The 13,401-nt window shown below is 42.1% G+C and overlaps 1 protein-coding gene across 8 annotated transcripts in view; it reads right to left on the bottom strand.

Annotated features, from left to right (window-relative positions):
• Window positions 1-861: 861 nt before the first annotated feature.
• The window catches only part of USF1 (upstream transcription factor 1), a 222,363-nt gene continuing 209,823 nt past the window's right edge, over window positions 862-13,401 (bottom strand). For all 8 annotated transcript variants that reach the window (XM_078670052.1, XM_078670056.1, XM_078670059.1 and 5 more), the window contains 2 exons: window positions 6,141-6,269; window positions 862-3,014 (listed from right to left, as the gene is read on the bottom strand). In XM_078670052.1, coding sequence (XP_078526178.1) covers window positions 2,928-3,014; window positions 6,141-6,269 — 216 coding nt within the window. In that variant the 3' untranslated portion in view covers window positions 862-2,927. The remainder of the gene's footprint in view (window positions 3,015-6,140; window positions 6,270-13,401) is intronic.

Below are 13,401 nucleotides of genomic sequence, written 5' to 3' on the forward strand. Positions count from 1 at the left end.
TCTCTTTGTAATTCCTTTCACTGTGAGATGCATGCATTCAAATCAGATTCAAAAGATTTTTAACAATGGGAATAATGATGGCAACGTTCTGCTGTGCTGCCAATGGAAATATGTGATTTTGTTGTTGCGCAACCTTCCGCAAAATTATGGACTCAAAGCATTAGCCATATAATACATCCTCTGCAACAAGATCTGCAGGTTTTAACCAAAACAAATAGTTTCTAGCTCAAATGGATCAACAGTTCCAAATAAAGCAGCTATGTCTGTTGCTGTGCAAAGGAAGGTCATTACAAAGGGTGGCTAGTCATCTTTCTTTTGGCTTCTTGCAGTGTTTGGCTGTCAGGCTTGTTTTGATACAGTGAAACCTTTGTCCAGATAGTGTTAAAATGACAAAATAATGTGGTGGTAACATTTTGCAGCAAATTTTGCTATTCTTACCATACCATACCATAAAATATAGTAAACCTTGCTGCATCATTTTGACCTCCATCATCACATAATTTCAGTGGCTGTGATGATACCCACTTCCTCATCTTTTTTTTTTAATTCTGAGAATCAATTTATGCCCCAAATTAATAGCTTGTCTCCGGACAGTTGCTTGTCTGTGAAGCCCAGGAAGTAAAACCAGCCAATTTACTGACAAATGAAATAGAAATTCTTTACAATACTTAAATGAAACGCTATACTTACATCAACTAGCGGATCACAGCTCCATCTGGGACTTTAAAAGAAAAAAGAGGGTAGGAAGTGGACAGTAACTTGACTATGTTTTTCGGTTGGAGTAGAAGGAATTTGAAGACCCCTTTGATGTTGTTTGGCATAGGGCTAATTCTGTTACAAGTGGACATTAAACTGAAAGTGTTCAAGGAGGCAATATGATTTTATTCCTGAGAAATTTACAAAGAACGAGTGGTTAGAAGTGATCAATAGCTAGCTATGGCTTGGTAAGATGGGCCTATTCTCCTTATGTCAGTATAATTAAGTGTATATTTGGTGGCAATTAAAGCCCTCGATCACAGTTTAGGCTGCACAAGAACCCATACTTGTTCAAATGAAGCAGGTGTACAATTCTAACTGTATACCATCATATTAGCCTAATTAATCAAGGTGATGCATTAGCATTTTGCACAAAGTGCTTTAATCGAATGCACAAAATCATTAATCTTGTGAATGGAAAACACATCGTCAAATTAGTCATAACATACTTCACAGAAAGCCTACATTTTTAACTCTAGGTTGTCAACCTTTTCTATTTACTTTTCAATATAAATAGGGTTTCAAATATTTCTTACTTTCACACTATCATTACAAGTTTGTGACTTAAATGATGTAAAATTAAGTTGTATCCATATATTGAATTTCTAATACTGCTCTGCAAACTAAGCATATACGCTTCAGTTTGTACTTATGAACAGAAAAATAATGAAAATGGTTTAGCATTTCTTCCACAGTTATTATGCCACACAGCATCGCATTCATAAAGAGCATTTAAATGTATGTGCATGTAACCTGAATGAGAAATATTCACATCAGAATAAATAGATCATAATTATTGCATTGTGTCAACTGGGTATGTTTAAACTAATGGCCAAGGGGTGTATATGTGTGTGAATGCACCATAGCTAAAGTAAAGCATGTCATTAACACAAACTCCAAACCGCCATCTCAAATATGAGCAAAGCAGATTTAAGATAAAACACCTAATTCATGAGACAATTATCTATTATTTCCCGGTGCCACACTTATTCTTACAAATCTTCAAAAATGCTATTACTAATACTTCAGACTAAGGCATCTGACAGCATTTTACCACACCAGGTATGGCATGCTTGATCCTAATATAAGGTTAATTGCATCATGGATGCAATAAAAATTGACATCTTGGCAAAGATAATGTCACGGATAAAAAAAACTACCTATACTATACCTATAAGCTAAATACTCTATGCCCTCATGATTCTTCTGAACGTAAGCGGAGTGAGATTCAGAATAGAATATAGAAATATGCAAGATAACTTTGTAGGGAACTTTGGTTAGGGGCATGAGAGGACATCCTTCTAAGTAACTTTTGATAATGAAAAATGCCAAATTTAAAACTTATTCTTGGGTCTTGAGACCTATGAAAAAAATGTGCTAGCTTTCGTATAAACTGACTTCCAAAAATGTACATAAACAAGTCCATTCACTAAATTAGGTTGAAAGGGAAAATTAACAAATCACCAAGTAGTCTAACATTTCATCTTCGCATACAACTAAAGGGTTAAAGAGAAAACAAAAAAAGACAAAATGTATTACACATAAATACATTTTGGCATTGTGAAAATAAACAAAATGGGACAAGAACTGTAATCGAAAAATAAAGAACATACAGTGTTTTTATGTGTATTAAAACACAAAGAACATAAAAAGCCCGGTTTCTTTAGAGTTCTGTTCTAGCACAATCTGGCAATGTGTCACAATATTTTTAATTACATTAAGTTATGGAAATAAAATACTTTCAAGCGAAGACTTTTAAATTAATCCAGTTCCAGTTCCATTTCTCGGGATTTCCATTCAATGACATCTGTTTATAAATCATCAACTAAATGCAGAAACTGAAGAAAAAAAATGTGCTGAAGGGAGGGCTCGGGTGAGGCAATACCAAGGAAACAGAATCCAAAGCAGCAATTTCCTGATAGTGTTAGGACTGTATCTCTAAATCAGCACAGCAACAGTTACCCACCTTCAGGAGAAAAAGTTACAAAATTAATAAAAACAAAAAGAGAAAATAGCTGTAAAAATTCGCAGCTTTCATTTTCAGGTCCATATTTCCTCACAAGAACTCCCAACAGTAGTATCCTGTGATGCCATTTCCTTGAAAGGACTTTCCCATATTTTTGCCCATTCCAGGTATCTCTTCTTGTTTCTAAAATCCGTTTTTCTAGTCATCAGTGAACACTCTTAATAATGACTTCCAATCCATGTTGGCGGAGCTGTGCATGTAGGAGACGATTCTTGTTCTGAAGTTCTTCCACCTGAAAGAATGTAGGAGAGAAATGACTGGACTTGTACTGAACTTCCAAAAAGGCTGTTTTTGGTCCACCTTTGCTCAGCATTATGAGCGAGACTTTTAAAATGTAAATCTTACAAAAGAAATGTAATCTTAAAGTAAAAATACCTCTTGTATTTTTGAAAGTCTCAAAACAATTTTATTCACACAGAAGTATATTATTACGCTTTATATCTTTTACTTTATATGAAAACATTAGTCAAACTTTTTACAAAGAGCATAGGGAATTTCAATAGCTTAATAGAATAAATTAGAGATTAGATTCAATAATATGTTTGTATAGGTGAGGTTATAATGTAAATACCGATGAGGGTGGCATACAGGGAACCAAGTCTGCTTAGTGGGAATATAGTCAGTAAAACAATGGTTTCCAGTTTATTCAAGTAAACATCCTGATCAGTACATCAATGCATCTTCCTGTGTAATGATTTAGGATCATGCTTCACCCTCCTGCTCCTATATCTGTATAAACCAAATTAGAGCCCTGGTTTACGAAGATTTCCATGGAATCATTTGGTAATTCATCTGTGCACTACCAACAAATGACATGGTAATTGCAGATTGTGGGCTACATAATGCAAACAAATGCAACAATAAAAAAAATTCTGCGTCAACTATTTTTAATGAGATATATATATATATATATATATATATATATATATATATATATATACCTGCGGAACGGCTACAGCGGCGAGGGAGCACCGGCCAACTCTGTTTGGTAGCATCACGAGGTGTAACAGAGAACCCGTCACTGTAGCTGGCTCTATCGGTGGACTCCAACGCCCAAGATGCAGTGCAGCTGCAGGATTAGCGCAAGGCGCCTTACAGCTGTGAGACATAGGAGGGGCCAATGATCACATGATGGTGTGATCACGATTTAAACAACAGAGGACCACACACCCGGGAACATCAAGGACACTAAAGAAAGCCAATTAAAGGCTGAAACATGTCTGCCCAGCGTTTCAGGGACCCTTGGATTGCCAGCGCTTTTACAGCAATAAAGCTGTGTTTTGTCCCCCGGAGCGGTGTCATGCTTTTTCCTTTAAGGAGAGAGACTGGTAGTGTCTGTGCGCACACACACGTACACACACGTACACACACACACACACACACACACACACACACACACACACACACACACACACACACACACGCTAAACCTTTACTAAAGGCTCTGTCTGCATAGAATGACATTTTACACTTTCCTTTTATTGTAGTGCAGGGTTCTTCAAGCTGGTTTTAGGATATTTTTTAAATGTATTAATAACAAAAAATGTTTTCTGTTTACAAAGAGAGGCAATTTATATAAAGATCAAATGTGTCAAAATAAGACAACAAATTTGCAAAAATATTACCAAGTTTCACCAATTTTTATTAAACAACTTTTGAATATTAAAATGTTTGGAATCTCAGCATGAACTTCTGTTCATTACTATCACAGGCTCCCACTTTCTGCTTTTCCTTCTCACAGCTCTATGACCAACCCTCCAAAGTTTCTATCTCCTGATTTTTCAGCATGTATTGGTGTATTTGGGCTTATGGTGTGCGCCATTATTCTGTTTCGCAGAATACCTTGTCTGTCTAACGATACGTGTCCAGCACAAAAAAATGATCATAGTATATGGTATTGAGAATCAATTGTTTCATTTTCAGCCTAACCCTAGCCAAACCTAAAAGAATGCACATCTTTAGGGTGGCCTAGTATCTGGCAGGTTTGCTCGGCATCTGTGAGGTTAAAAACAATCTTTCCACTTCGTTAGTTGTCTTCCTGTACTCCGAAGCAGACATCAATGAATATCCATGTTTATATCTTTTCCAGCTCACATCCATTACAAAATCAAGAGACAACAACGTGAGTGATCACATGTTTAACTGTATTTATACACTGTAACCCCATTCAGCTCTTGTACCACTGTATAGGGCAGAACAGACTAACCTCATCGCTGCTTGAGAGTTTCCCCCTTCTGTGCTGGACAGCAATAAAAACAGGTGTGGTCATGACAAGCTCAGCTCGTCATAACCACACGAGCACTGTGCTGCATGACGAGCTGAGCTAGTCATGAGCATGGAAGGGGTTAACAACGTTCTCTTATATCCTGCCAATGTACACATCTGCAGTACTCCGTTTACCTACAACCACCACACCTCCGCCATCATTATCCATCATCTCCACCTGGAAATAATGTAGTTCACAATATAAGCTACATAAATTCTCTCATTCACTACTCTGCATTTTTTGGATCAGCTTATTGAACAGCCTTCACATGCAGATTATGGTAGTATATAGCTAAATTGTTTGAGATTATGATAAATTAGATCAACTCAAAATATGACGGCAACATGATACGCTTGAATATCAATCTTTTGCACAAACTATTGTTATACAGAACATTGCCATCACAAAAATCAGCTCATGACCAAGTGCGTAATTTAACCAAGAAAGAGCATGTACATTCCCTAACTTTCGATACAATTTCTTGCTATGGGGAGGGGCTTCTGTAAGCCCGGGCGGGGTTCAGCACACAAGAGAGGGTCCGACAACACCACCCAGATTAGAGAGAATTAATCAAGGTTTCCTTGAAAGCGAATAAACACAAAGAATCCCCTTGAATAACTGTGGTGCATGTGGACACCACTCATAGGGCACAAGACTGATTGACATTTATTGCTTCAAGTGCTACCCATATGACAGGCGAAGACAATGAAATACAAATTAACAGTTTCAACTGGTTTGCTGTCCTTCATGTATTAAAACCACAATGGAAGCTCTCAAACACTAGACAAAAGCAAGCATAAATAATGGCTTTTCATCACGCCCAGTAGTGAATCACTATGTCCTGAAAAATAAACATACACAAAAACAAGAAAGCGAATACCATCAGGCAGAGAGTAAAAACAAACAGGGAAAGTGCGACAATGAAACACTGAATTATATCCAACCAGTAAGGATTTATTTTTATTATAGGAGATAGAACAAATTTCAATGAACAGATTTTTAGACTCTTTTAGTCTGGATCCACACATTCACAGCTTTATATAATTAAGAGCATGTATAAGAACATATTCAGGAGTGAAAAATATTTTTTACCTGCTGTCGCAGAACCTCATTATCCATCTGGAGTTGAGTAAGGCCTTGCAGCTCCTCAGAAAGTCGAAGATTACCTTGTCTTAACTCTTGGATGTAATCGCAGGCTTTTGACAGGATTCCACCCTTACTCTGCAAAAGATGGGTGGTGTCAATCTAGACCACTTCAGTAGAATTCGTATTACCGAGCATAAACAATGAAGTCGTTTTTCTTTACAGTTTTTACAAAGTTAAACCTAATCACATTGCTACTAACGCGGAGAAAACATCTCAATAAGTACGTGAAACCACTTTACATTGCGATCTTTGGGTCTAAATGCCATGTTCAGGTCTAAATTACAATTGCTGACCACGGAAGCTGAAACAAGTGCTACTTATTGCAGAACAAGCAAACCTTTATGCGTTCAAGCAAACCTCTGTACGAACAAGTGAACATTTGTAGGGCTGAACTGAAAGGGGGAAAGTTACTTAGTTGTAATGGTACTTCTACTTCAGAGTAATTGACATGAAATTGCTATACATTGTATAGCCCCGCCCAAGTGCAGCATCTGGGAGCACTTTTCAAAATGCACATCAATATGAATACATGTTTCCAAAGAAAAGTTATCTTTAAATTTAAAAAATTTGATTTCATTTTTTATTAACAAAAAAACAATAAAATCAAGCACCATACCTAAAATAAATAACTTTCATAAACTTTTATGGAACAATAAAGGAAAATTGGGGCAATGCTTACAGCCTCTAAAGGGTTGAAACTGTCAAAGTTCCTATATTGACAAAGTTCCATTTCCTCCACTGTTCCATAACACCTTGTAAGTGGTATGTCAGTTTGAATTTTTCAAATACTTGAGATAGTGCTTTAAACTATATGCATTTCCTTGTTCTTTCCAACCACCCTGACCTGGCAAGGGATCTAGAGTTAAAATGAATACGTTTTCCTTCACCTACAGGAAACCGTAATTAAAAATCATAAGCAATAAAGCCAATCACCTCACACATGGGCAAACACATATAAACAAGCATTTACAATGCAATGGTTTCGCCTTTGGAAAAGTTCGAGCTATTGGCATTGCTTATGACATTTTTTTTTTACTTATAAATAAATAGCATTGTTGCTACAAAAAAAACTAACAAGGGATGGTCCTTTGTCCGTTTGTATGAACATCTCTTTCTGTCTGATGATATGCTGAGTGCTATAGGGCCTGTGTTTTGCAGTGTCTTGTCCTTTCTTTGTGGGTTGCAGTGGCTTGAGGTGAGTGGTCCTTTCTTTGTGTTACCCCTACCGCTAATTGGGTGGTCGTAGGTTCCATAGTTTGATAAAATCATAAAATGGTGGGGCTTGTGCTGTATAACGATGTTTGACCGTCTAGGTCCCTTTTATGATCCCCTTCCTCAGTCTATCCCGGAGCGCTGCTCTGGGTGCCCCTCCACCGCCAGCTCATGAGTGAAGATCATATCAATGAACAAATGTTAAAGAGCAGCGCGAAAGTTGAATAAACCGAGTGCTACACCACATCGGTTATTCAGCGTGTTGACCTCCTCGTGCAAGCGGGGGCACAGCAGACCTATAATTGCAGCTCAGAAGTATGTGTGGGGCCAGGGAATGGAAGGGGTCGCTAGAGCAGTGTCATTCGTGACGGTAGCCCGCACTGATGTTGCATGCAGCTGGGTCCTCGGCGTCGGTCTGGACTGCTCCTGTGTTACGATCCTCTGTGCGGGGGGGGGGTCACCCGGGTGCTTTGGGGAACGGATGCGCGGGCAGTGGTGTAAAGTGACCCTCATCCTCTTGCCAAGCAGCCGTGGCTGGCATCTCGGGCAGGGTGGGCACGGGGGCTTCTGTGCGGCCCGTGCAGTGAGCACCACACAGTGGGGTTTTCTTTAATGGGTTTATTTGTTGTTTTCATCAAGAGCGGCGCCTCGGTGCTCTTGTGACACCGGATACACAGGGGTGAAAGATTTTCACCTCTGCTGGAGACCCTTGTGAGCTGGGACTGCAGCGCCCTCTAGAGTCCTGGCACAGATGGCAGCTGTGTGCAGGGAGGGTGCGTGTCAGGGCGTCGAGGCGCCCTCTCTCTGCTCGGCAGGTTGGCACCCCGGGGCGCGCCGCCGGACTCTAACTGACCAATATGAAACTCAGAGCGGGCTCCACTGGACACTGGTTTCTAGGAGCTACATCGTCCTATGGCCTCTGGCTGGACAGTGCGAGCGTCCCCCGGACCCTTCCTCGGGGTAAAGTGTTCAACGGAGGACAACAGTTTGTACCCCCTCCCGCCAAAAAATCCACCCCAGACGACGCTGGTTAGACACTTAAGAAGCGTCGACTTAGGACCCCCCCCACCCTCGCTGTGACCCCCTCCCAGCCGCGGGTCGCTGCCAATCACCAGCATCGGGCACTCTTATGTCGCTCTGTTTGATGACGGGTTTAGCAGCTACTGTGACATTATTCACCGGACGCCCCCTTTATTATAAGGACAATATGTCGAGGCCTGCGCCCCCTCCCACACCGGCTCGTTTCTGCAGGGGGGCTGCGCCCACTGGCCGAAGATGGCGAGGTGTATTTGCCATGCTGATGGCTGGCAGAGACGGGCACATTCCGCAGGCCTGGCACCCGGAGCGGACTCTCCCGGGAGGCCAGGCCTGTCCACGAGACCTAGTTTCGGGTGTGGCTACCACCGGTGCGGCAGGTGCAGTGCACCGGGGCCCAGAGCCCTGAGGGGCCCCTTGAACCGCGATAGTTGCCATATTTCACTGGTCCAACAGAGGCCACAGGGCTCACTTTCCTTGCTTGCACTGAGGCCCTCGCTTCCTTGCTTTGCCACTGTCTGGTTCTTGTATGTGCAGTGTCCACACACATGGAGGTATCATGCTACACGCGAGAGGGCCTGTACGACCTGCTGCGTCCTTCCGCCTTGCCAGGGCGAGCTGGCATATGAGCATGCGCACTTCAGAAGGGGTGCCAGCTGCTTGTGCAGAGGTGCAGCCGCCCGTGCCAGCCTAGCACATCACGAGAGGCGCGAGATCAGAAGGGGTGGGGGATGTGCCAGCCGGAAGTGCTGCCTCAGCTTAAAAAGTACAAATCCTGCAAAACTAAAGTGTGTGTGTGACACTCCTGGCTCTGTTTAAGCCTGCCTTAGGACGTCTCAATAAATATACACAAATACTTTTATGATTACATGCACCGAGTTTATTTGCACATGTGTGTGTGTGTGTGTGTGTGTGTGTGTTTGTGCATGTATGTGCCCCTTGCATATGTTCATGTGCTTCCGTGTGTGTGCGTGCTTGTTTTTGGGTATATGTTGAGTGGGATTGTGTGTTTAGTATGGGCGTCCACGTTTGTATGTGTCTGAACACTTTTTAGTCTGTGTGTGCAAGGAGCGTGTATGTGTTTGTGCCTGTATGTATGTTTGTTTGTACGCATGTGTCTGTGTGCACACTTTCTTTTGTGTGTCTGTGAGCACGTGTTTGTGTTCTTGTGTGTTTGGGCGCGTGTGTTTGTGTGGGGGAGCAGGTGTGTGTATTGCCCCCACACTCCAAGTAGCACAATATTGCTTACACCAGCACACTGAGGCTAGAAGTTGTGAGTGTTTCTACCTCCGCCATCTTCTCCTCACGCCCTAGCGCTTCGTCTGAGGGGCGCGCTCAGGCAGCGCTGCCTGCCGCCTGTGAACCAATATTCAGCCTTAAAAGTCTCCTGTCTGCAGATCAAATATTAAATACCCGAGCTGTGTGTCATGGCGCTTTTATTCCTACCTGGCTTGATGTGCGAGCAGGGCCTGTTAGTGCCACATGGACAGGCTGAGGGAAAGACACGGAAGCGGGAGGGGGGGCTGCGGGAAAGACCACCCGCACACTGAGGCTAGAAGTTGTGAGTGTTTCTACCTCCGCCATCTTCTCCTCACGCCCTAGCGCTTCGTCTGAGGGGAGCGCTCAGGCAGCGCTGCCTGCCGCCTGTGAACCAATATTCAGCCTTAAAAGTCTCCTGTCTGCAGATGAAATATTAAATACCCGAGCTGTGTGTCATGGCGCTTTTATTCCTACCTGGCTTGATGTGCGAGCAGGGCCTGTTAGTGCCACATGGACAGGCCGAGGGAAAGACACGGAAGCGGGAGGGGGGGGCGGGAAAGACACGGAAGCGGGGCGGGGGGGGGCATCCCAGCGAAGACTCCTCTCTGACTCACGGAGAGGACAATCGCGCAGCCCATTCCTAAAAAATACACTTCGAAACTGACCAAAACAAGGCGACCAAAAAATAAATAAAAAATAGGAACCGCCCACCGCCGCAATGACGACGTGAAAGAGGCGGAGAGGGAAAAAATGTCGGGAACGCCCCCGAATCTGGTCCGTGAATGACGGACAGATCTCTGTTCCAATGGCTAGCCTCCATTTATGGAGCTAGCCAATGGGACAGGGGGGCGTATTCAAGAGTCCCTAACTGAAGACTAGAGATTTCTCTGGGGGCGGAGCTTACGCTCCGTGCCCCAGGCGAAACCTAAAAACACATACCCACAAAACCCACTCTGCATAGGTGTTAGTCATCGAGTCTGATTCATAACAGTAATGCTATAGGACGTTGTGTACCAACTTCCAGATGGGTGCTTTGCAGATATTTACTTCCCGGATGTACCACTGAGGAGCAGTAGTAGCAGCCTTGTCCCTAGAGAAGTGAGTCCTAGTTTTATAGGATGCAGCTTTTTAGAAACCAGAAATATAGTAAACAATCCACCTCCAGAAAGACTGTTTTTAGCAGCTAAACCAGTTCAAGAAACCCTTAATTGACAAACAGATACTTTATTTCACCAGATTTTTAAGTATTCCCTAAGCAAAATTTTCATACAGTTCTAATGTCCAGAGACGAGAACGGGAAGAGATCCTTTTGTACCGAGGTGCATGAAAGTATTTTGAAAGAACATAGGTGAGGTAATCCTCAGATTAATAAGGAAGAAAAAAGACGTCTGCCCTCATCACTACTTTACTTCTGAATTAAAAAAAACAAAAACTTATGAGCTTTGTAACGTCACAAGGCTTCTGGAGCTTCACCACTCCAGTGTCTTGATACAATAGCATGGGGAACCTGTGTTCCAAGTTAAATGGTGAAGCCAAGCTCTGTTGATCCGTTTCAGGCGCTTTAGCTTAGAGAGACGTAGGATAAAATCCCCAGGAGGATGAGGTCTCCGTTTTCAAGAGAATACCTTTCTATACCCTTTCAAGAGGTTTATGAATGACTGGGCCCCTTAAAAAAAGAGTTTTGTGAAGGACACATTTTGTGAGTAGTAACAATACTGAGATGCACCGTTTATGTAGATGAACTGGAGGCCCAACTTCACTAGTCTGAACTGATAAATGTATTCATTACAATCTCACTTGAAATACTGGAGTTATTCTCAGCTCCAAGCACTAAATACTTGGGAGAGAAAGGAATAGGGAGCTTGCTTCAACGGCTAATCATATTAGTCGAGTATATCACTGCTTGATTGGTGCTGAATGAGTTTTAGAACGACAACCCGGATGTGGACCCATTATAAACCACAGTACAATGATGAGCTTTAATCCATAAATCAGCAGACACTGCAGTGGGAGGCCAATGATTACTTTTCCAATAAACATAAATCTCACCTGAAAATCTGACAATGCATTCAGAAACAGCAACCAAAAATCATTTGGTTCAATAAAATTAACGTAGCCTCTACTATGCCTTAGATTCTATTCCAGATTATGTCTATGCTGTTTACACCTCAGGTAAATATCAACAGACCCCAAAACATACTACTATCTTCTTCAGTGATAAAATAACAATAAAAGGCAACATGCTGGCAACTGAGAAACCAGAGTCTATAGAACGATTGCATATTTAACCTCCTCAGGTGTCAGAGACTCTGTCAGCATTATCGTCTATCAAATGAGACGTCATTAATTGGTAACTTGTGCGAAGCATAAGGCTAAAGTCTCAGGACTCTTCACTAGGCTGGCTACTAGTCTCCTACCAATGTGCTAACACCTCATTAAAACTAAAAAAGGTTCCCGTTCCACTCAAGCATTCTATGAACATCCCTCTGTTAGAAAGTAAAAGCCAATCTTGATCATCTAGAGACCAGCAACTGCCAGTTCATGGCAGAGCTCCCCATTCTCAAAGAGATCTTGGATAGAGTGGCTCCGACACATTTTCTAAAACATCTCGATCACAGCCATCCAGCCCCAGCCTGCCTAACTAACTAACTACTACCCACAAAGTCAGATGGACTTTTGTAGCAAACCCAAATTCCTTTCTCTACAGACAGCAAATCTGAAACCCATTTAGAATCCAATGTCCGATGAAAACGAAAGAAATGTTTGGGAATTCATCCTGGACAAGGAAACGTATTGTGATGCTAAGCTAATGACAGATAGTGAATATGCTACTTACCAGTATGCATCTGTTCTTGGCATGTAGGGCTGCTAACATTCATATCTTATGCATAGATCGCCGCCTAGTGTTGGGTCTGCAAATGCTTGGGTTAACAAGATGGACACTTAGCAGAATCCTTTGTCAACTGCAGATATCCAAAGATATAGGTTGGTCATCTCACCCACTTACTGTTGTGGCATGCTGCATCATGAATCATCAGAGACCTATCCACACCAAGGAAGGTGAATACCACCTTGGGGGACTCTACCAATGGACACAACCAATGTGCGGGAGTTCAAATTAAGTTCAACTGGACAATTACAAGGATCCAGGTTAATTAAAAATACCTTGGGGTACACTCCTGAGCGATATTCTACTTTAATGGCAGAGTACCCCAGATATGATTAACAAGAATATCATGTATGTTAGATGAGCCATCCATCCACATACATCTTGACCACATATTTTGGCCTTCTACCATGCACCTATGGGTCAACTGTCTTCATCAAGTTTACAACTAGTGGTGGTATTCCTGCCTACACTTCGCTCATACCAAGGCAAGTAGCGTATCCTAACCTGCTTGGTTATATGTATCATGGAACATGCAGAAACATTAAATGTAATGGGTTTGTTAACAATCACTTATACATTGCACACAAAAATGCACCAAGGTACCGGTGGAAACTACAAACCAAACTAAAGAAAAACTATGTGGGCTCTTTTTTGTCCTTCTTTGTTTTTCAGGCAGATGAATCTGAGTTCCTGGTGTCAGGGGGGCACCAAAATACTCAATTTGTGTGTTAAGGGGAGTGAAGGGTAGTAGCCAATGGACCACTGGGTCACTATACCCCCAGATGACCACAAGAGTTCCTAATTTCAGCA

Source organism: Lissotriton helveticus, chromosome 12, assembly GCF_964261635.1.
Source record: "Lissotriton helveticus chromosome 12, aLisHel1.1, whole genome shotgun sequence".
In the NCBI taxonomy this organism is placed as follows: domain Eukaryota; kingdom Metazoa; phylum Chordata; class Amphibia; order Caudata; family Salamandridae; genus Lissotriton; species Lissotriton helveticus.